The sequence below is a fragment of the Diceros bicornis genome, chromosome 5 (genome assembly GCF_020826845.1).
Source record: "Diceros bicornis minor isolate mBicDic1 chromosome 5, mDicBic1.mat.cur, whole genome shotgun sequence".
NCBI lineage: Eukaryota > Metazoa > Chordata > Mammalia > Perissodactyla > Rhinocerotidae > Diceros > Diceros bicornis.
Genome location: NC_080744.1, coordinates 58109789 through 58134089, shown reverse-complemented (window position 1 = coordinate 58134089; position 24301 = coordinate 58109789). Strand labels below are relative to the sequence as shown.

The 24301-nt window shown below is 38.7% G+C and overlaps 1 protein-coding gene and 1 long non-coding RNA gene across 3 annotated transcripts in view; one reads left to right on the top strand and one right to left on the bottom strand.

Moving 5' to 3' along the window:
- Positions 1-24301, bottom strand: part of USP3 (ubiquitin specific peptidase 3) — a 96838-nt gene that overhangs the window by 5749 nt on the left and 66788 nt on the right. For both annotated transcript variants that reach the window (XM_058541796.1, XM_058541795.1), the window contains 5 exons: positions 22380-22486; positions 22121-22201; positions 1636-1754; positions 314-427; positions 87-154 (listed from right to left, as the gene is read on the bottom strand). In XM_058541796.1, coding sequence (XP_058397779.1) covers positions 87-154; positions 314-427; positions 1636-1754; positions 22121-22201; positions 22380-22486 — 489 coding nt within the window. The remainder of the gene's footprint in view (positions 1-86; positions 155-313; positions 428-1635; positions 1755-22120; positions 22202-22379; positions 22487-24301) is intronic.
- Positions 1-24301, top strand: part of LOC131406169 (uncharacterized) — a 47400-nt gene that overhangs the window by 13639 nt on the left and 9460 nt on the right. Inside the window, exon 2 of the long non-coding RNA XR_009220079.1 lies at positions 23387-23461. This is a non-coding gene — a long non-coding RNA (uncharacterized LOC131406169). The remainder of the gene's footprint in view (positions 1-23386; positions 23462-24301) is intronic.

Genomic DNA, 24301 nt, shown 5'->3' with positions numbered 1-24301 from the left:
ATCAGGGAAAATTATCAAGAGTGGTGCAAAACTGCAGGTCTTCATTGTGCTGTTCCCACCCATGAGAAGCCCACTGCCATACTCACCCGGAACCATGGTGCACCACCACAGCAGCGAGGTCGTAAAGGCAGTTCTCTGGGCCACTGTTCTCAGGCTACAGAACAAGGGAGGAGAAAGCATCCCAGGACTGAGTTAGGACCAGTAGTCAATGACATTAGTATCTCCTACCTCGATGACCTCTACCCTCTCTCAGTGAACTTAATTTTACTGAAGAGTCATCTTTTCACCCTTCTAACAAAAGTAATTACCTTACCTCTAGTAAGTAGCATTTCATGTCTAGGCCTCTCAGTGGAAATTCTACATAGGTATCAACTTTGTTTCTTAAATACGCTGTCCAATGAAACCTTTTCAAATGTAAGCATAGCACCTAGATGAGAGAGAAGGACAAAGATTGTAAACAAACACCTAATTTATCTTTCAATCAAAATTAACTACTTGGTACTAATGTCTCTCAAATAATATTTTAGGTGGCCTATCAGTTTTTCTTTTGATCCTTGATACCATTTTCTTCCACAAATATCTTACTGTGATATTGTGATTTATAATAAATATATATTTGGTCTTTGTCCCCATTGCTGGCACTGAGCTCCTAAAAGCCTTGGAATTTCCTAAGTGATGAGAACGCTAAAGGTATCTTTTGTTATGTTAATGAGCTGACTTTTGGACTGCACCTGAGGATGGGGGCTGATTGCCCGCAGAACCAACCAAGTGACTAGAGGGTTAGAACTTTCAGTCCCACCACCGCCCCCCTCCCCATCTCCAGTGAGGGGAGCGGGACTGAAAGTTGAATGATAATCAATGGCCAGTGATTTTAGTAGTTGTGCCTATGTATTGAAGCCTCCATAAAAACCCAAAAGGACCAAGTTTGGAGAGCTTCCAGGTTGGGGAACCAGAACATTTCCACGTGCCAGGCCCCAAACTCCATGAGGACAGAAGCTCTTTTGTTAAGGACCTTGCCCTATATATCTCTTCATCTGGTTGTTGATTTGTATCCTTTAATATCCTTTGTAATAAATCGGTAATCTAGTGAGTAAACTGGTTTTCTGTTTACTCACTAGAGTAAACCAGAGTTCTGAGAGCTACTCTAATGAATAATCCAACCCAAGGAGAAAGTCGTGGGAACTTCTGATTTCTAGCCAGTCAGAATTACAGATAACAGCCTGGACTTGTGACTGGTGTCTCAAGTTCAAGGAAGGGATCCTGAGAACCTCCAACTTGTAGTTTGTCAGTCAGAAGCATAAAATAACAACCCGGGTTTGCAACTGGCCTCTGAAAGGGCGGTTCCGTGGGACTGAGCCTTTAACCTGTGGAATCTGATGCTATCTCCAGGGGGACAGTGTCAGAATTGAGTTGAACTGTAGGACACCCAGCTGCTGTCAGAGAATTGCTTGTTGGTGGTGTGGTAGGAAACCTGCCCCCTCCACACATTGGAAATTGTGATCAGGACACATTTAATTATGCATTCTCAAAAGGGTTTATTCACATAGTCTAACGTTACAAAAGTAATCTGTCTTCTCATCAATCATAAGCAAATTTTCCTCGAAATTGCATTATAATTGGAAACTCAACACTTACCTTGGGTAGTTTTTGAATCCAAAACTTTTTAGTGGACTTTTGTTTCTTTTTGCATTTGTGGCACATATATAACTCTGTCTCATCAAGTTCTTCTAAGTCGGTAAAACTTCGAAGACAATCTAAAACCAAATTGATTTTGGCAGCGTTAAAAAAGGATGCCTTTGATAGAGGCAGTGTACTGCAGAAAAAAGACTGAACTTTGAAGCTGACCAACTCAGGCTCATCTCTGCTTTATTACCTATATGACCTTGGAAAAGTCAGCTTTTCTCAGTTGCAAAATAGAGACCAAAAAATAATAACAATACCTACTTTAAAGAACTGTTGTGAGGAAGAGAAAGTCACGTGTGTAAAGTGCCTGACGTCACTCCTGATGTCTGTAATGACCATTTAACTGCAGACAGTATTACTGTTGTTGGGTTTGCTATTATTAATGAAAGAATTAGTCTGGATAATTCTGATAAAAATGGTTCCCTAATGAAATCAAAGTTCGAACAGCAATATTCTCCCAATTTCTTACATTACAGAGGACAAAACCCCAAGTTCACAAAAGGACAAATTTAGATCAATTTTAGTCCTAACATTAAAAAATAAACATAGATTACAGAAGGCTACATTATGGACCTTCCTACTATACCCCCAATGAATCCTTTGTTTGAGACTCGACTCTCAATCCCCTGGATAAGCCACAGCTACGTTTTTTTCTTTTAAAGATTTAATTGTGTAATCTGGGGTTTGGTAAACTGCAGCCCCAAGCCAAATCCAGCCACCTAGTTTTGTAAATAAAGTTTTGTTGGGAAACAGACATGCTCATTCATTTATGTATTGTCTGTGGCTGCCTTTATACTACAACAGCAGAGTTGAGTAGCTGGGACACAGATTTTATGTGCTGTAAAGCCTAAAATATTTATGGCCCTTTAAAGAAAGTCAGCCAACTCCTGATGTGATCAGTAATACAGGCATACCTTGTTTTATTGCACTTCACTTTACTGCACCTCACAGAGACAGCATTTTTTTTTTTTTTTTTACAAGACCCTCCACCAGCAGAAAGATTGACTCACTGACGGCTCAGACGATGGTTAGCATTTTTTACCAATGAAGTATTTTTTTTTTTGGTCAAAGAAGATTAACCCTGAGCTAACATCTATTCCAATCTTGCTCTATTTTGTCTGTGGGTCACCACCACAGCATGGCCACCAACAAGTGGTGTAGGTCTGCACACAGGAACTGAACCCAGGGCGCCGGAGTGGAGCGTGCCAAACTTAACCACTAGGCCACGGGGCCGGCCCCGTCAACGAAGTATTTTTTAATGAAGGTATATACATCGTTTTTTTTAGACATAATGCTATTGCACATGTAATAGACTACAGTATAGTATAAACATATATATGCACTGGGAAACCAAAAAGTTGGTGTGACTCGCTTTATTGCGATATTTGCTTTATCGCAGTGGTCTGGAACCGAAGCCATGATATCTCCGAGGTATGCCTGTATATGCAGAAGTCTATATAAAATGTATGTATTGTTCTGTAAAGAATTAATAATATATTCTTTTTAAAGAAGAATATGAATGCCTATGTACCCACTACTCAGGTAAAGAAATGGATTCTCTCCAGTACTTGAGGAGCCAGAATTTATGTGAACGGCATCCCCTAGAGTTGTACAGTGTGGGAGCCCTGTTAGGAGCTTCCATATGCCTCCTCCCAGTCACCAACCCCCCACCCAGGGAGTAGCCATTATCCTGACTTTGGTGTTAATCATTTATTAGCTTGTCTTTATAGACTGACCATATATATGCATGTATGCATCTTTAAACAATATAATGTTTAGTTTGAAAAGTTGGGTAGCAAGCACAAACCTAGCTATCTAAGGGAAAGCAACACTGTCTCTGTACTTGGTTTTCAGGTCATAGTCAGCTTTGGCCTCCGTGAAAGTAACAGGCATACCTCGTTTTATTGTGCTTTGCAGATACTGAGTTTTTTACAAGACCCTCCACCAGCAAAAAGACTGACTCACTGAAGGCTCAGATGATGGTTAGCATTTTTCAGCAATAAAGTATTTTTTTAGTTGCTTTTTTTTAGACATAGTGGTATTGCACACTTAATGGTATAAACATAACTTTTATATGCACTGGGAAACCAAAAAATTCATGTGACTTGCTTTACTGTGGTGGTCTGGAACCAAAACCATAATATCTCTGAGGTATGTCTGCCTTTTTCAGGGGAAGTTAGTGGGGCAAGGTCTAGCAGGGCTTAGGTGTGGACTGGGTACTACACAGGCCAGTATGGGGCAGGTGGGCCCATACGTTCTTTTTTTGTTAATTGAGGTATAATTGACATATATCATTATATTAGTTTTAGGTGTACAACATAATGATTCGATGTTAGTATATACTGCAAAATGATCACACAGTAAGTCTAGTTAACATCTGTCACTATGCATAAACTTTTTTCTTGTGATGAGAGTTTTAAGATTTACCCCCTTAGCAACTTTCACAAATGCAATATGGCATTATTAACTATAGTCACTATGCTATATATTACATCCCCATGACTTATTTATTTTATAACTGCAAGTTTGTACCTTTTGACCCCTTTCACCCATTTCTTCCTCCCCTACCCCCGGCCTCTGTCAACCACCAATCTGTTTTCTGTATGTAAGAGCTTGGGTTTGTTTTTTTTAGATTCCACATGTGAGTGAGATCATACGGTATCTGTCTTTCTCAGTCTGACTTATTTCACTTAGCATAATGCCCTCAAGGTCCATCCATGTTGTCGAAAATGGAAAGATTTCATTCCTTTATATGGCTGAATAATATTCAATTGTGTGTGTGTGTGTGTGTGTGTATATATATATATCATCATTATCCATATATCCATCGACGTACACTCAGGTTATTTCCATATCTTGACTATTGTAAATAATGCTGCAATGAACATGGGGGTGCATAAATCTTTTTGAGTTAGTATTTTCATTTTCTTTGGATGAATACCTAGAAGCGGAATAGCCTGATCGTGTGGTAGATCTATTTTTATTTCTTGGAGGAACCTCCATACTGTTTTCTGTAGCGGCTGCACCAATTTACATGCCCACCAACAGTACACAAGGGTTCCCTTTTCTCCACATCCTTGCCAACACTTGTTATCTCTTCTCTTTTTGTGATAATAACTATTCTAACAGGTGTGAGGTGATATCTCCTTGTCGTTTTGATTTGCATTTCCGTGATAATTAGTGATGTTGAGCATCTTTTCATGTACCTTGTGGCCATCTGTATGTCTTCTTTGGAAAGATGTCTGTTCAGATCCTCTGCCCAGTTTTTAATCAGATTGTTTGGTTTTTTGCTATTGCATTGTATGAGTTCTTTATATATTTTGGATATTAACCCCTTATCAAATATATGATTTGCAAATATTTTTCTCTCATTTGGTAGGTTGCCTTTTTCCTTTTATTGATGGCTTCCTTTGCTGTGCAGAAGCTTTTTAGTTTGATGTAGTCCCACTTGTTTATTTTTGCTTTTGGTGTCAAATCCAAAAAGTCATAGCTAAGACCAATGTCAAGGAGCTTACTGCCTATGTTTTCTTCTAGGACTTACATGATTTCAGGTCTTACGTTCAAGTCTTCAATCCACTTTGAGTTAATTTTTGAATATGGTGTAAAATAGTGGTCCACTTTCATTTTTTGCATGAGGCTCTCCAGTTTTCCCAACACCATTTATTGAAGAGACTGTCCCTTCCCCATTGTATATTCTTGGCTACTTTGCTGTAAATTAATTAACCATATATGTGTGGGTTTATTTCTGGGCTCTCTATTCCATTTCACTGACCTATGTGTCTATTTTTATGCCAATACCATACTGTTTTGATTAATACAGCTTTGTAATATAGTTTGAAATCAGAGAGCATGAAGCCTCCAGCTTTGTTGTTCTTTCTCAAGATTGCTTTGGCTATTTGGGGTCTTTTGTAGTTCTGTACAAATTTTAAAATTCTTTGTTCTATTTCTGTGAAAAATGCTATTGGAATTTTGATAGGGATTGCATTGAATATGTAGATTGCTTTGGGTAGTATGGACATTTTAACAATATTCTTCCAATCCATGAGCAAGAATATCTTTCCACTTATTTGTGTCTTCAATTTCTTTCATCAATGTCTTGCAGTTTTCAGTGTACAGATCTTTCATGTTAGTTAAATTTATTCCTAGGTATTTTATTCTTTTTGATGCAATTGTAAAAGGGATTGTTTTAATTTCTCTTTATGATAGTTCATCATTAGCGTATAGAAATTTAACAGATTTCTGTATATTGACTTTCTATCCTGCAACTTTACTGATTTGTTTACTCTAACAGTGTTTTGGAGTCTTTAGGGTGTTCATATCATGTCATCTGCAAATAGTGACAGCGTTTCTTCTTCCTTTCCAATTTGGATGCCTTTTATTTCTTCTTCTTGCCTAACTGCTCTAGCTAGGACTTCCAAAATTTGTTGAATAAAAGGGGTGAGAGTAGGCATCCTTGTCTTGCTCCTGATCTTAGAGGAAAAGCTCTAAGCTTTTCACCATTGGGAATGACATCAGCTGTGGGCTAGTCATATGTAGCCTTTATTATGTTGAGGTACCTTCTATCTATACCCACTTTGTTGAGAGTTTTTATCATAAATGGATGTTGAATTTTGTGAAATGCTTTCTCTGCATCTGTTGAGATGATCATACGATTTTTATCCTTCATTTTGTTAATGTGGTGTATCATTACCAAATGATTTGTTGACTGATTTGCAAATGTTGAACCATCCTTGCATCCCTGGGATAAATCCCACTTGATCATGGTGTGTGATCCTTTTAACATATTGTTGAATTCAGTTTGCTAATATTTTGTCGAGGATTTTTGCATCTATGTTCATCAGGGATATTTGCCTGTCATTTGCTTTTCTTGTGTTGTCCTCATCTGGTTTTGGTGTCAGGGTAATTCTGGCCTCATAAAATGAGTTTGGAAGCATTCCCTCCTCTTCTATTTTTTGGAAGAGTTTGAGAAGGATTGGTATTAAGTCTTCTTTGAATGTTTGGTACAATTCACCAGTGAAACCGTCTGGTTCTGGACTTTTGTTGGTTGTGAGGTTTTTGATTACTGACTGAATCTCCTTACTAGTTATTGGTTTGTTCATATTTTTAATTTCTTCATGAATCAGTCTTGGCAGGCTGGATGTTTCTAGAAATTTATTCATTTCTTCTACGTCATCCAATTTGTGGGAGTATAATTGTTCACAGTAGTCTTTTATTATCCTTTGTGTTTCTGTGGTATCAGTTGTAACTTCTCCTATTTCTGCTTTTATTTGAGTTCTCTTTTTTTCTTGGTGAGTCTAGCCAAAGGTTTGTCAATTTTATCTTTTCAAAGAACTGGCTCTTAGTTTAATTGATCTTTTCTATTGTCTTTTTAGTCTCTATTTCATTTATTTCCTCTCTAATCTTTCTTATTTCCTTCCTTCTACTAACTTTGGGCTTCATTTGTTGTTCATCTTCTAGTTCCTTGAGGTGTAAAGTTAGGTTGTTTGAGATTTTTCTTGTTTCTTGAGGTAGACATTTATTGCTACAAACTTTATTTATTGCTATGAACTTCCCTCTTAGAACTGCTTTTGTTGCGTCCCATTAGTTTTGGTATTTTGTATTTCCATTTTCATTTGTCTCAAGGTATTTTTTTTATTTCTCTTTGAGACCCATTGGTTGTTCAGTAGCATTTTGTTTAATCTCCAGATATTTGTGAATTTCCCAGTTTTCTTGTAGTTGATTTCTAGTTTCATACCATTATGGTTGGAAAAGTTCAGAAAAGATGCTTGATATGATTTCAATCTTCTTAAATTTATTAAGACTTATTTTGTGGCCTAACATACAATCTCTCCTGGAGAATGTTTCATGTGCACTTGAGAAGAATGTGTATTCTGTTGCTTTTGGATGGAATGTTCTGTACGTATCTGTTAAGTCCATCTGGTCTAATGTGTCGTGTAAGACTGATGTTTCCTTATTGATTTTCTGCCTGGATCTATCCATTGACATAAGTGGGGTATTAAAGTTCCCTACTATTATTGTATTCTCCCTTTAATATTTGCTTAAGTATATTTAGGTGCTTCTATGTTGGGTGCATAAATATTTACACATGTTATACCTCTTGTTGGATTGACCCCTTTATCATTACGTAATGCACTTCTTTGTCTCTTATTACAGTCTTTGTTTTAAAGTCTGTTTTGTCTTATATAAGTATAGCTACCCCAGCTTTCTTTTGGTTTCCATTTGCATGGAATATCTTTTTCCATCCCTTCACTTTCAGTCTGTGTGTGTCCTTACATCTGAAGTGAGTCTCTTATAGGCAGCACATAGGTCTTGCTTTTTTATCCATTCAGCCACTCCATGTCTTTGGATTGGAGAATTTAGTCTATTTACACTTAAAGTAATTACTGATAGGTATGTACTTACTGCCATTTGTTAATTGTTTGCTGGCTGTTTTCTAGTTCCTTGCTGTTCCTTTCTTCTCTTGCTCTCTTCCTTTGTGGTTTGGTGAATTTCTTTAGTAGTATGCTTAGATTCCTTTCTCATTATCTTTTGTGTATCTACTATAGGTTTTTGCTTTGTGGTTGCCGTGAGGCTTACATATAACAACTTATACCAGTCTATTTTAAGTTGATAACAACTTAAGTTTGAACACAATCCAAAGCTCTGCGTTTTTAACCCCCGCACACACATTTTATGTTTTATGTCACATTCTACATCTTGTTATCTTGTGTATCCCTTAACTAATTGTAGTAACAGTTATTTTTACGACTTTTGTCTTTTAACCTTCATACTACCTTTATAAGTGATTAATCCACTACCTTTACTATATATTTACCTTTACCAGTGAGCTTTATACTTTCATATGTTTTCTTGTTATTAATTAGTGCCTTCTCTTTTCAGCTTAAAGTCTTTTTAACATTTCTTGTAAGGCCAGCTTAATGGTAATGATCTCCTTTAGCTTTTGCTTGTCTGGAAAATGCTTTACCTGGCAAAATTATCATTCAGAATTGAAGGAGAGTTATTGTTAGTTGGAAGTATTTTTCTTTCAGCACTTTGAATATATTACCCACTAATTCTGGCCTGCAAAGTTTCTCCTGAAGGTTCTTTTGTACATAAGTTTTTTTTCTCTTGCTGCTTTTAAAATTCTCTCCTTGTCTTTAGCTTTTGACATTTTCATTATAATGTATCTTCATGTGGGTCTCTTTGGGTTCCTCTTATTTGGGACTCTCTGGGATTCCTGGATCTGGATGTCTGTTTCCTTCCCTAGGTTAAGGAAGTTTTCAGCCACTGTTTCTTCAAATAGGTTTTCTGTTCCTTTCTCTCTCTCTTCTCCTTCTGGGAGCCCTATCATGTGAATGTTAGTCCACTTGATATTGTTCCATAAGTCCCTTAAGCTATCTTCACTTTTTTCATTCTTTTTTCTTTTTGCTGCTCTGATTGGGTGAGTTCCACTGCCCTGTCTTTGCGTTCCAGATCCGTTCTTCTGCTTCATCTAAGTGCTGTTGAACCCCTCTAGTGTATTTTTTCAGTTCAGTTATTGTATTCTTCAGCTCTGTGACTTCTATTTGGTACTTTCTTATATTTTCTATCTCTGAAATTCTCACTGTGTTCATCCATTCTTCTCCCAAGATTGGTGAGTATCTTTATGACCATTACTTTGAACTCTTTATCAGGTAAATTACTTATCTTCATTTTGTTAAGGTTTTTTCCTGAGGTTTTATCTTGTTCTTTCCTTTGGACCATATTCCTTTGTTTCTTCATTTTGCTTGATTCTCTGTGTTGGTTTCTATGCATTAGATGAAACAGCCATCTCTCCCAGTCTTGAAGGAGTGGCCTCATGTAGGAGATGAACCTTTTCATTCAACTCTGCCCTAGCTCTTGGTTTTCTCTCAAACCTTTAGATTGTCCAAGCAACCTGTTTTTGTGTGTGTGTGTGAGGAATATCATCCCTGAGCTAACATCCATGCCAATCCTTCTCTTTTTGCTGAGGAAGACTGGCCCTGGGCTAACATCTGTGCCCATCTTCCTCCACTTTATGTGGGATGCTGCCACGGCATGGCCTGACAAGCGGTGCGCACCCGGGATCCGAACCCTGGGCTGCCAGCAGCAGAGCCTGTGCACTTAACCGCTATGCCATGGGGCTGGCCCCAAGCAACCTAATTTTAATAGCTCCCAGTAGCTGAGGATGTGCCAAGACCTGTCAATGTCCCAATGGGGGAGGTCTCATTCAGCACCTAGATTCAAGTCAGGAAGCCAGACCCTCAGGCAGCAGCTTCTATAGTCTGCAAGTATATACATCCCTGTGAGGCTGCAAGCGCAAGCCCCACTGGCCCAGAGCTAGGTCATCTGGAGGTGTCCCCTGGGTGGCAGGCAAAAAAACTGTGGTTGCAGATGAATGTATAAGCTCCTTTCTAGGAGATGCTAGTGAACTGTAGTGAGGCAGAGAGAGAGTGCAAAGATGGCGTCCCCCAGCCTACATTCCCTGGGAGCATCTCCACAGGCCCCTAGATGTGTGCCACACCTGAAGTCTGTCCCTCAGACCGAAGCTCTAGGACAAGGCTGGAGCGAATAGACCTCTTTCACAGAAAGACGGGTGGGGTGTGTTTCAGTCTGCTGTCTGTGCAGTGCCCTGAGGGTGGCAGTCTGCCAAGAACTGTCTCTCCGAGTATGAGTCTGGAGGGACCCAGGAATGCAAGCCTCACTGGCCACCAGAGTCAGGTGATCAGGGGCATCCCCTGTGCAGCAGCCATAAAAACCGGGGTACTAGACGTGTATAAGAGTTCCTGGCACTCTGAAGTGTGGCAGAGGGAGAGTGCAAAGATAGCGTGCTCTCTCTGAGGTCTCTGGAAAGGATCACGGTCAGCCCTCAGCTGTGTGTCTAGTTAGACGCCTGCCCCTCAGGCTGCAGCTGTGATGATAAGCTAATAGGCTCTTTCACAGAAAGACTGGGCTCCTGGGTCTGTTGCCTCTTGTGCCCTGAGGGTGGTAGCGTTTAAGAACTCTTTCTCTATTGGTTACAGTTCTGTGGGACCCACGAGTGTAAGCCCCATGGGCCACCAGAGCCAGGTGATGTAAAAGAGCCCCCTGGCAGCAGCCACAAAAATCGGGGCGCCAGACAAGGGTATAAGCTCCTTTCTGGGAGATCCTGGCAAGGTGTGGAACAAGGCAGAGGGAGAAAGTAAAGGTTGCATCCACTTGCCTCCGTTCCCTGAGGGCAACTCTACAGGCCCCTAAGTGTGCCGAACTAGAAGCCTGCTCCTCAGGCCGCAGTGCCTGGACAAGCAAATAGGCCTCTTTCTTAGAAAGACCGGAGCGTTTCAGTTTGCTGTCTCTGCAGTGCCTGGGGTGGTAGCATGCCATGAACTGTCTCTCTGATTGTCACAGTTCCATGGGACCCAGGAACACAAGACCCCTGGCCTCTAGACACATGTAAAAGCTCCTGTTGGGAGAAACGGGCATCTGCAGTGTGGCAGAGGGAGAGCACCAAGATGTTGCCCACTAGCCTCCATCCCTGAGAGTATCCCTGCAGGTCCCTGCCCCTTGGGCCAGGGCTTTAAGATTAGCAAATAAGCCTCTTTCACATAAAGTCTGGGCGCTTTTCAAAAGGCTGCTTCTGCGCTGAGCCTTAGGGCGAATGAGTCCCTGTAAGAGCCCTTTTAGAGCCAGTTCTCAGTTCGCTACAGCCTTGTGGGTCTCGTGGATGCGAGCCCCACTGGTTTTCAAAGCTAGATGTTTCCTCAGGTGCAGATCTTAAAATTTGGGGTGCCCAAAGTGGAGTTTGAACTCTTCACTCCTCAGGGAGAAGTTCCAAGGTTTGAATTCCCTCCTGATTGTGGGTTGCCATGCTAGGAGTGGATTTATAGCAAGACTGCCTCTCAGCCTCCCCTCCCTGCTTCAATGTGGTTTCCTTCTTGCTTACCCAATGTGCAGGAGTCACTCAGCTAGGTTTTAGGGGTTTTTTTCAGAGGAAATTGTTCCATATGTAGCTATAGATTCAGTGTGTCTGTGGGAGGAAGTGAGCTCAGGATCTCCCTATGTCGCCATCTTGAACAAGAACCACCCCCATGCATTCCTGAATATGCCTTTGCTCCCTGATCCCAACACCTGGAATGTACATCCCACCCTTGTTACCCCCAGCTTAATTCTCACTTCTTTTTTTGAGCCTTTCCCAAGCTCTAATGAACAGTGACCATCTCTCTTCAACTTTGTCCTAATAGATCTCCTGAATACAACATTGCCAAATTGCTATTTTATGTCAAGGATGGTTCCTAGGAAAGGGTATACTGTTTCAACCTTATATTTCCTGAAGCAAGTCTCAAACACTAAACCCAAATTTGCAACTTAGAGTGATGTTGTCCTCAGGGGCCTCCCCAATTCCACATTTCGAGCTATAAGGAGCACTGACTACACCACAGACTGGCTGGTACCATGAATCCCTTTAGACTGACCACTATGGTGCTTATAAGCTCTGAAGCTGAAATCATGGGAGCTTTCATCAGCAAGTATTTGTTGCATCATGTAAAAAGTTGTAGCCTTGGGGTGGGCAATTAGCTATAGAAAAGAAAAACAGAACTTTCCACATTTCAAAATCAGCATGTTCAACACTCAAACTAGGAAAAGAAGGCAACTTCTTCAACATGATGAAAAACCCAAAGCAAACATTATACTCAGATTGAAAGCTTTGAAAGATTGAAAGCTTTTCCCTTAAGATCAGGAAGAAGACAAGGATGCCCGCTTTTGCCAATTCCATTCAACATAGCTTTGGAAGTTTTGGCCAGAGCAACTAGGCAAGAAAAAGAAAAGGCATCTAAATTGAAAAGGAACAAGTAAAATTATCTGTTTGCAGATGACATGATCTTATAGGTAGAAAACCCAAAAGATTTTTTTCTAAATGCTAGAATAAACAAATTTGACAAAGTTGCAGGATACAAAATCAACACACAAAACTCAGTTGTATCTATACACTTACTATAAACAATCCAAAGAGGAAATTAAGACAATTCCATTTATGATAACATCAAAAAGAATAAAATAGTAATACATTTAGCCAAGGAGATTTAACGCTGAAAACTACAAAATTTATGAAGACATAAATAAATGGAAAGACCTATGTTTATGGATGACATAGGTCTTTAACATGACAAAACCACCCATAGCGATCAACAGATTCAATGCAATCCCTATCAAAATCCCAATGGCATTTTTGGCAGAAATAGAAAAGCTCATTCTAAAATTCATGTGGAATCTCAAAGAATCCTGAATAGCCAAAACAATCCTGAAAAAGAAGAAAGTTGCAAGACTCACACTTTTCTGATTTCAAAACTTACTACAAAGCTACAGTAGTCAAAACAGTGTGGTACTGCCATAGAGACAGACATACAGATCAGTGGAATAGAATAGAGAGCCCAGAAATAAACCCTTGAACATATGGCCAACTGATTTTTGACAAGAGCAACAGGAGCATTCAATGGGGAAAAGACAGTCTTTTCAACAAATGGTGCTGGGAAAACTGCATATCCATATGCAAAAGAATGAAGCTGGACCCTTACCTAATACTATATACAAAAATTAACTGAAAATGGATCACAGACCTAAACAATAAGACTCTTAGAAGAAAACACGGGGGAAAAGCTTCATGGCATTGGATTTGGCAATGATTTCTTTGATATGACACCAAAAGCACAGGCAACGAAAGAAAAATTAGATAAATTGGACTTTGTCGAAATTAAAAACGGTGTATTAAAGGACACTCACAAGAGAGTGAAAATACAAACCAGAGGATGGGAGAAAAATATTTGCAAATCATGTCTCTGATAAGGGATTACGAGCCACAATACATAACTCCCACAACTCAGCAACAACAAAAATAAACCACTTGATTAAAAAATGGGTGGGGCCGGCCCGGTGGCACAGTGGTTAAGCGCACGAGCTCTGCTATGGTGGCCCAGGGTTCGAAGGTTCGGATCCTGGGCGTGCACCAATGCACCGCTTATCAAGCCATGCTGTGGCAGTGTCCCATATAAAGTAGAGGAACAGGGGCACGGATGTTAGCCCAGGGCCAATCTTCCTCAGTAAAAAAGAGGAGGATTGGCATCGGATGTTAGCTCAGGGCTGATCTTCCTCTCCCCACCAAAAAAAAAAATGCAAAGGACTTCAGTAGACATTTCTCCAGAGAAGATATACAAATGGCCAATAAGCACAAGAAAAGATACTCAACAGCATTAATAATTAGGCAAATGCAAATCAAAACCACAATGAGATACCACTTCACATTCATTATGGTGGTTATTACTAAAAAAAAAAAAGAAAAACAAGTGTTAGCTAAAATTGGAGAAATTAGGGGCTGGCCCAGTGGCACAAGCAGTTAAGCGCACGTGCTCCACTTTGGCGGCCCGGGGTTCACCGGTTCAGATCCCGGGTGCACACTGACACACGGCTTGTTGAGCCATGCTGTGGCGGTGTCCCATATATAAAGTGGAGGAAGACGGGCATGGATGTTAGCCCAGGGCCAGGCTTCCTCAGCAAAAAGAGGAGGATTGGCAGATGCTAGCTCAGGGCTAATCTTCCTCACAAAAAAAAGTAAAATAAAATCGGAGAAATTAGAACCCTCTTGCACTGCTGGTGAGAATGTAAAATGGTATAACCACTGTGGAAAATAGTTTGGCAGTTCCTCAAAAAGTTAAATACTATATGATCTAGCAATTCCACTCCTAGGTATATGCCCAAAAGAATTGAAAGCAGATAAACAGATATTTGTAAACTTATGTTCATAGCAGCATTATTCACAATAGGCAAAAGGTGGAAGCAACCCAAGTGCCCATCAACAGATTAATGGGTAAACAAAATGTGGTCTATACTTATAATGGAATATTGCTCAGCCTTAAAAAGGAGAGCAATTCTGATACATGCCACAACATGGATAAACCTTGAAAACATTATGCTAAGTAAAATAAGCCAGTTACAAAAGTATTTCACTTGTAATGAAGTAACTAGCATAAGCAAATTCATGGACAGGAAGTAGAACAGAAGTTACCAGCGCTAGGGAGAGGAGGAATGGGAGTTACTATTTAATTGGTATCGAGTTTCTGTTTTGGATGATAAAGAAGTTCTGGAAATAGTGGTGATGGTTGTGAGTTTACTGAATTGTACACTTAAATTATTAACATGGTAAATTTTTGTTTATATTTTACCAGCATAAAAAATTTTTTTTCTAAATATAGTCATGTGTTGCTTAACAATGGGGATACATTCTGAGAAATGCGTCATTAGGCAATTTCATCATTGTGCCAACATCAAAGTGTACTTACACAGACCAGACGGTATAGCCTACTACACACCTAGGTTATATGGTACTAATCTTATGCAACCACCATTGTATATGTGGTCTGTCATTGACTGAAATGTCATTACGCCACACGTAACTATAAGTGAAGATCTGCTTGAAACTTTCCCAAATAAAAGGCCAGGTAAAAATGATGATTCTGAGATGCTCTGTCATTCAGCCTCTCCATCCCATTAACCAGGTGGTTGTAAAACTCACCAAGACACTGCTTCTCACATCTTCCCAGCCACACAACACTGAGAAGCAGAAATGATTCAACAGCGGGAAAGCCTTTTTTCCTATGTTGAACCCGCACTGAACCACCTTCTGAAACAGCCTCTCCGCTGTTTATGGAAGCACAGAGTCATTCAGAGGGGGGAACTAATGAGTTAGCAGGTGGTACTGTAAGTCTCCTGTGGTAATTATTTAGAACCTCTAATTTCAGGAATTTGATACCGTTAGAAGTGTTGAGATTATTGAAAGAAAGAATATGTCAACATTTCACAGCAAATCATTTGCAATTTTGAGACCAAAATGTAAAATGCACAGAAAGACCGGACTGCTCTCCGGTCTCTTCTCCCTGCCCTGACACCGGTGGGCGCCTCTACAGCCACGCTGGCAGCCCTCTCGAGGTGGAGGCCCCTGCCCGCTTTCCACAGCCCGTGGCTGCATGGCCCTACTCCTTTTCTGAAAACAAAGCCCCTCTCTTCAGCAACCTTCCAGTCCTCATCTTCTCCCCAACTCAAAGGATGTTCTTTTCACGTTCCCCTAGCATCTTGCTTTCCAACATTTTCTTCCTCCCTGCCTTTTTGAGAGGCTTAAACTTACTGGGTGACCACCAAGTGGTCCCACAGCCGATTTCTGCACAACACAGTGCAGAGTTCCCTCCTTTTCATGTGAGGCCATGTGATAAAACCAAATGGAACAGAAGACATGAAAGGTCCATTAGAAGATTCATAAATAAGCAATACAAGCTTAGCCTGGTTTTTCAAACACCCAATTAAAAAAATGGTGGCCCAGACTGCCTCTAGGAGCCCTCTTTGTGCTCTCACACCTCTCTCTGCTGCTGCAACAGGCCTAGGAGCCCCACACCTGCCACTGTACCCCAGACAATGCAGCAGCCTCAGTCACAGCTGCAATAGGTCGGAAGACTGGTGTGCCTGTGGGCAGCCTCCAGGGAATTGTAATAAAGAAGCAACATTATAAACCCTGGCTGGATTAGTAGAGGAATAACCCCACCCTCACAGTCATCTCCCTATGGGTTTTAAAAAAGCTTCTTTAGCTCTCCTGAAAACCTAATGCCTATTTCTAATGGTTTCTATGGGTTAAAATAAAAAAAAAAACCCCACAATAATTCTAAAGTTCTGACTGCTGCCTTTTTATAAAATAGCTTTTAAATCAGTTTTTAAATTAAAATATCCTTTTTTTTTTTTTGAGGAAGATCAGCCCTGAGCTAACTAACATCCATGCTAATCATCCTCTTTTTGCTGAGGAAGACCGGCTCTGAGCTAACATCTATTGCGAATCCTCCTCTTTTTTTTTTCCCCCCAAAGCCCCAGTAGATAGTTGTATGTCGTAGTTGCACATCCTTGTAGTTGCTGTATGTTGGACGCGGCCTCAGCATGGCCCGAGAAGCGGTGCGTCGGTGCACACCCGGGATCCGAACCTGGGCCACCAGTAGCAGAGCACGCGCACTTAAACGTTAAGCCATGGGGCCGGCCCTAAAATATCCTTAACCACAGTATTTCTGAACAGTAGGCTTACAAGAGATGTTTATTTTCCTCTTTACGCTCTTTTGAATTTTCCCTAAATTCTACAAAGAACATACCAAGAATTTTCTTTCTTTGTAATAAGGAAAACCATTATCAAAACATATATGCACATTTCTTTAAGAGGAAGACTGCCTACATCTAGCATATCCTTGACATTCACAGATTTGACAATTGCCATTATAATTTGTGAAGAGTCTGAATGACCCTGAAATGTTCTACAGCTTAATATTTTGCAGCAGCATGAGTATGAATTTCACTTCCAAGTTCATATCTGGAAGTGAGTCACACGCCCAGTAAATAGTCTAGGAGCTACCCAGCATTCACATCTCAGCAAAGCTTTGTTGTTCTCTACTTACCTTCACTTCTCTCATTAAGGATCTGAGGAAGCTGCTTAAATTTTTCATTTGTATTTTATTGCATTTCATGAGGAAAAAAAAATATGTAATGGTGGTTTTTGAAACTCCTAAGATTTTCAAAGGTTTCAGGGCATCTCTCTCACAAGCATCAGTCTTCTACATTATATAAACTGTTAAATAGCAACCCTATGGAGAGCAGGGAATACAACTGGTTTGTTGAAGTTATTAGATCACCTTTATACACTATATAAATTTAATTTAGCAAAGCAGTAATTGGGGAGTATACATAAATTAATCCACATTTTGTTTTATTCCCCCCAAATATATAATTATAAAGGTTGACACAATAGCTTAAAAAAATTCAAACAATATAAAAGAGCATGAAGAAATACGTTATGCTTCCATTTCTTCCTGAATCCCACTCCCCTAAGATAATCACTGTGAACAGATGGAGTATGTTGCTCAAGAATTTTAATGCACATGTGAATGTTTTTTACTTACACAAATGGAATCATTTTATATACATACTTCCACAGACAGCGTGTTACTCTACAATATTTTGTAGCTATCTTTCTGTGGCCTGGCAATTGATCAACTTTTTCTTAACTTATACAGAGTACAATTTATTAAACCAATGCCCTACTGGTAAACACATAAATTGTTTTTATTTTTTGCAATAACAAAGAATGTTTCAATGAACATCTTTTACATATGTTATTGCCCACATTTGCAAGTCAAATTACTATGTCTCAGGGAATTCCCTTTAAAAATGGTGATCACTACCCTCCAAAAGCTGCAGCAATTATACTCCTAACACCAATATATGAGAGTGCCTGCTTTCCATAACTTTCACTAACAACGGATATTATCTATCTCTATCATTTTGACCAATTTTGCTTTACTTATGCTTTCTTGAATATAAATGACACAATATTTTTTCAGATGTTAAATTGACTATTTGCATTTCTTTTTCCTATTCATATACTTTGCCCAAGTACTCTCTTTCACATATGTTACAAATATTTGTTTCAAGTTTATCATCTCCTTTTCTACTTTATTTATGGTGTCTTTTATGAATTTTTTCCTTTACAGGTTCTGGCTTTGGTGACATACTTATAAAGATGTCTCCTGCAACAAGATCAAAAAGATGTTTTCATATAGTGTTCTGTGGTTTTATTAAATCTCGAAACCTCAAATTAATTTGGGAAAAGATATGAGTTAGGGATGAAATTAATATTGTCCCACATTTTCATTTACATTAACACCATTTATTGACTAATTTCTTATTTCCTCCACTGCCTTGAAGTTTTTTCTTTGCCATATAATAAATTCTCATATATACATTTTTACATCAGCACCTGCTAAATTAGTACTTCTAGGACATTTCCTACCTTATCACTATCCTGCTCCCTTATCTTCATTTTAAAAACTTTTTAAGCTCCTCTTAAGAATTTCTACTTTTGAACAAATTAGAATAAATTTAGGGAGTAATTCTGGGGAAAACTGACATCTCTACCATATTGAATCTTCCCATCTAAGAATATGACATGGCTCTGTTTGTTCAGGCTTTTATCTGTCCTTTTATGAAGTTTTATAATTTTCTTCATCTAGGTCTTACATATTTCTCAGTAAATTTATTCTTGAGATTTTATTGCTACTGTGAATAGGATCTTTTGCTGTGTACAGGAAAGCAATTGGTTTTTTGCCTATTTATTTTCTCTTTGGCCACCTTACTAAAATTTTTTGCTCCATGTTTAGAACTTATTTATCAAAGTAATACCTGTATTTAATTTTTTAAACATTGAGGGCTTTTAGAAAAGCAGGTCTCCTGCCCAGTCCTGCTCTCCAGAGATAGCTATTGTTAAACATTCTCTCACAATTTCCAACTGATTCTCTTGAAATGTTCTAGATGTGGACTCAGTTCATCTGCAAATGTTGCTAATTTGGTCTCTCCTCTGCATTATTTACTCTTATTTCTCTTCCTTGTCTATCACCTTGTCCCTCAGTGGTAGGTCTCCTGGCTGATTCCTGACTTGGAAAATCGTTAGTGCTTTAAGGTTAACTGTGATGGTCACTGATCGCTTTTGATGGATAATCCTCATCAAGTTAGGAACATTTCTGTTCCTAGCTTAGTAAGAGTTAATAAGAGGTCTTTTTTTCCTTCTTCTTTTAATCAGTAATGGATTTGGAATTTTACCAAAACCTACTTGCTCATTTTGATTTGTCTTCTCCCAATAAATTATATTTTATTTTTTAACTTTTTTTTTTTTGAGGAAGAGTGGCCCTGAGCTAACAGCTGTTGCCAACCTTCCTCTTTTTTTTTCCTCCCCAAAGCCCCAGTAGATAGTTGTATGTCTTAGTTGTACATCCTTCTACTTGCTCTATGTGGGATGCGGCCTCAGCATGGCTTGATGAGCGGTGAGTAGATCCACGCCCAAGATCCGAACCCGTGAACCTCGGGCCACCAAAGCTGAGTGTGTGAACTTAACCACTATGCCACTGGGCTGGCCCCTAAATTATATTTTCTAATATTAAATCAGTCTTGCCTTACTGGAATAAATCCTACTTGATCTCTGTATATTACTGTTTTAGTACAGTACTGGATTCTATTTGCTAATATTTTATTTAGGATTCTTTGATCTATAATATTGGTAAGATGAGGCTACATTTTCTTTCCTTTTTGATGGTATCTTTGTCAGGTTTTAGAACTGGGGTTATTTTAGCCTCTCATAATATGCACACTTTTAAATAATTTCAAATTCCAGAGGTCTTTCTCACCATCACCTTTCCTTTTTAAATGAAAACTAAGCTTAATTACAGATCCCAACAGCACACACACAGTTCTTGCCAAGTAGACTTATAAAGCATGTAAAAGCAAGACATTAGGTAATCACACATATCTAATCAACTGAAATTCATCACATGCTGGACATCCAAGAAAGGCAGTGCCCTTAACTGATAACAGCGGTAAACAAAAAGAGAATGAGGAGTTACCAGACCCTATCATCTACTTTTTTAAGCCGACAGTAAGCTCTTTAACAAAACAATAATCAGGTCTGAGAATTCAAAGGAAAGCCAGCTGAGAATACAGGAAACGTGTTTCCGGCCAAACGCTAAACACTTGAGGATGGTCTGGGCCCCCTGATGCTAATACCAGTCACATCAGATTTCAGTGAGTCTTTGCCAAGAAGAATACTCCTTGGGATGAGATGTAAATGCCATCAACCACCTAAGCTGTGTCATACACTCTCCTCCTGGACGTTCTCAAGAAAGGAAAGTCTCTCAGTATGAAAGCATCTGGGATAGTAGTAAGTGAAATGCTACAGAAGGCAAGTAAGAACCGTGTATATGACCAATTTGGTTTTGGGGGACAGTGCAGAAGAAAAGAAGCCTGAACAAACCAGTGTCTCTGGATCTTCCAACCAAAGAGCATCTTGACTTACTGGGTTTTGTTAAACACTAGGAAATATTGCTCAAATATATATCCACATGTTTATATCAAGAAACAGTATTTTTTACTAATGTCAATATTATTACAGTTCTTATTGAAGAAATTATAAAATGAAGTCATAATCCAATTTAGATTATACAGTTTGAGGTGCTCTAATTCCTTTAATAATTTCTTACTGACTTCCTCTCTGAGCAGATAACATTTGTTTTCTAAGTTAATTTGATATCAAATATATTGTGATATTTTCTTAATCTCAAAGAAGCCAAAAAACTTTGGAGAAATATACTGTAGCCATATATTTTAGGGGGAAGTGGAGTGGATGAGGCTTCCTGAAATTACTTCTGAACTCCTCTTCAAAAGAGACCATCAACACTGTTGCTTAGGTGGGGAACAAACTGAAAAGATCCACAAAATGTTTTATGAATGTTTAATATACAGAGTTGCTCTGCTCTCATTTCTTACAGTAGTCCAGCGTCTTTGACGGTCATCCCGAGAGATTTCAAGAAACTCCCTGAGTAACAGCGCTCTAAGCGAGACTGCTGCTGCTCCTCTTTTAATAAGCCAAATGCTGCACAGCGCACCTGTGACACCAGAAGCCTGTCCTTACCCCAACAGAAAGTCACATTTTTACTAGGATAATTTGATTCTAGAGCACTGCTGTCCAATAGAACTTTCTGCAGTACCTGAAATGTTCTGCATCTGTGCTGTCCAATACGGTAACCACTAGCCATATGTGGTTATTAAACACTTAAAATATGGCTTGAGCAACTAAATTTATTTCATTAATTTAAATTTTACCAGTCACATGTGACTCATGGTTGCCTTATTGGACAGTGCAGTTTTGGACCAATAGAGTCTTCTGTAGGAAAAGATTATATGTGTATATATATTAATCGTTATGACAATACTCCCTAAAATAGCTGAAGAAGAGAAAAGAATTACTTTTAGTGAACATACAATTCAGGGTAAAAATTATGTTATTTTTATATAACTCTTCAGTGAAGAGTTACTTAATGATACAACACACACTAAGTCATTTTCCTTTTTTCTATCCTACTTTCTTTTTATGACTAAGAAGAACAATTAGTCATTTTAGTGGTTGGTCAAAGATAGGTCTTTTGCCTTGACTAAAGCAGTTAATACTCATCAAGGAAAAAATCTGTTCAAAATCTCCCAAAGTAAATGTGAATCTCAACAGTCTTGAAATTAAAAGCAGGGCCTCAGGCTTAACCAACAGTTGGATCATCAATAGATTTCTCAAACTATCAGTCATACAAAAGAATAAATAACACGAGAAAAAGTTTTGTTACAGACTCTTAATTTTAAAACTAGTATTAAAAAGAAGAGAAAAGGTGAGAAATATTTTATGCTTGATCTAATATCTTTGGCAGGCATTCTTACTAAATTTTTTTGGATAAGAAGAGACATTCAGGTTTGACTTTTAAGTTATAACACAAATTCATTAAAGCAATTAACATAGCACATATAGATGGAACTTATAAATCTATTCAGTATTTCAGGGGAAAAGGAGAATTCTAGAACATTAAAATATCTTTACCTCGTAATGAACAAACTGGTCCATTTTCTTGGTTCTTAGAGCGCTTATTTCTGAACTGACTTGGAATATCTAATGAAAGATCTTAAAAGGAAATAGGAAAACAGAGAGCTGTTAAAGGCATATAACCACAGTCAAAAAATAATTTCAAAAATTGATGTATTTTTAGAGATGTATCTTTTTACTGTCTTAATTTTCAAAGAAACATTAAAATTATTATTTTAATAGAATATCATATCTCCACATGCCAAATATATCTTACCTAGGAATGGATCAAACTTTCTAGATTCTGTCCCACATATGAGGCAGTTAACCTCATTTTGGAGAATGCCTCCAAATATAGCCGTGACAACCGTAGATGCTCCATTTCTAAAGAAAATCACCACAAAGGAAAATATCTCAGTGAAAAACTAAAATAAATGTATAAAAGCTCCTATAGGTGACTCCCTTTGGGGGAATATGTATATCATTTATATTTATTTAAATTATGAAAAACAAAAACTTCAAAGCTATATAGATGTATACTAACTAAAAGGTTTAAGCCACTGACTGGCCTCCCCCCAGCCCCTCTTCCAATCCCATTACTTTCTCCAAAAGTAACTCACACCGGACCTTTGCCATTACTAACAAACGGATCACGTCCATGCCTCCACTCAGGGCAAGAGGACCCCTTCCCCCACAAACACATTCCCTCAGAAAAGAGGGAACTGCCCTATATTGGAATCTTTGCAAGGCCTCATATTACAGGGAGTTTTCTCAATTACTTTTCTTTACTTTGAACAACAACCTCAATCGGAGATAGTTTTAGATTTTTCACATGGTCATCTGTCAGATTTGGGGAAAAAGAGGTAAAGAAATTGAACACATTTAGTAATTACTGGCAGAGGTATGACTTTACAATTGAAGTGCTGGATCTCAGTGTCAACAAGACCTTTAAAAAGCTCAGTTAAAACAATGCTGTAAATAATTTCCGTGTGGAGATCAAGAATACACCACTTTAAGAACAATAAAAACCGATTGTCCTAATGTTACTTGACCTGTCTGTGCTTCAGCTGCCTCAAACGCACAACAAGAATAACACAGCTGCCTCAGAGGCCTGGTGTGAAGAATATGCACAGTAGTTTTAGACAAGTACTTACTACAAAGAAAGCCCTTAAAGTGTTGTAAGGCTATTTCATTAGCATAATAATTAGGATCATACCTGCCTTTTGCTTTTATTTTTTTTTCCCCTAAGTATATATCCTGAACACGCACCTCACTCTTTGACAGCTGCATGGTGTGCCACATTGTGGACAGAAAGGACGCAAGAACAACCGAGAAAGTGCACCATTGAAAGCATGATTGGTAAGCGCTTATAAAGCACTTACTAGATGCCAGACTCCATTCTAAGTACTTTCCATTTATTAAATCAATTAATCCTCACAACAACTCTGTGAAGTAGATATGATTACGCCCATTTCACAGACCAGGAAGCTGAGGTCCAAAGGTTAAGTAACTTGGCCCAAGGTCACACAGCTGGTCTGGCCTGAGCAGCTGCTCGTAACACTATGCTCCTTCTCTTAATGTAACCAAAATAACATGAATGGATGTGGACGTCGTTTCAGTTGTTTGCTATCATTAATAGTACTACAGTAAACACTTTTGTGCACTTATGCAGTTACTTGAGCCAGTAAATTCTCTTTTTTGCTAACAGCAATTTGAGGTGGTTTCTGTCACCTGCAGTCAGTAACACTTCTAATATACTAGACCATACTTCCTGAGTTGCTCCAAATTAAACCTATAGCAATGATGAGACAGACAAAACCTACCTGAGCAATTCTATTATTTTAAAAGTTTGCTTCCTTTTCTAGGAAAGGCTTTCCTTCATTTGCTGGCAAAAGAAATATACTGCAGCTTTTTTTTTTTTTTTAAGTTGCTCATAAGATATACAGCTTTAATAAATTATAAAGGGAAGATACATTGGGAACTGTAGGACATAATGGCCATTTCAGGTTTTAGGTTTAATATCTGTGTCATAAACAAAGGATGTACCAAAAAAAATCTACTGAAAATAAAGGGACTGTGACTGATCTTTCCATACTGATGTTCACATACAAAGCTGCATTTAATTAAAATGGAAACTGCTTCATTAAAAAGCAGTCCATTTAAACTCAATGTAGCTCTTCCTTTATAATTTCTCCCTCT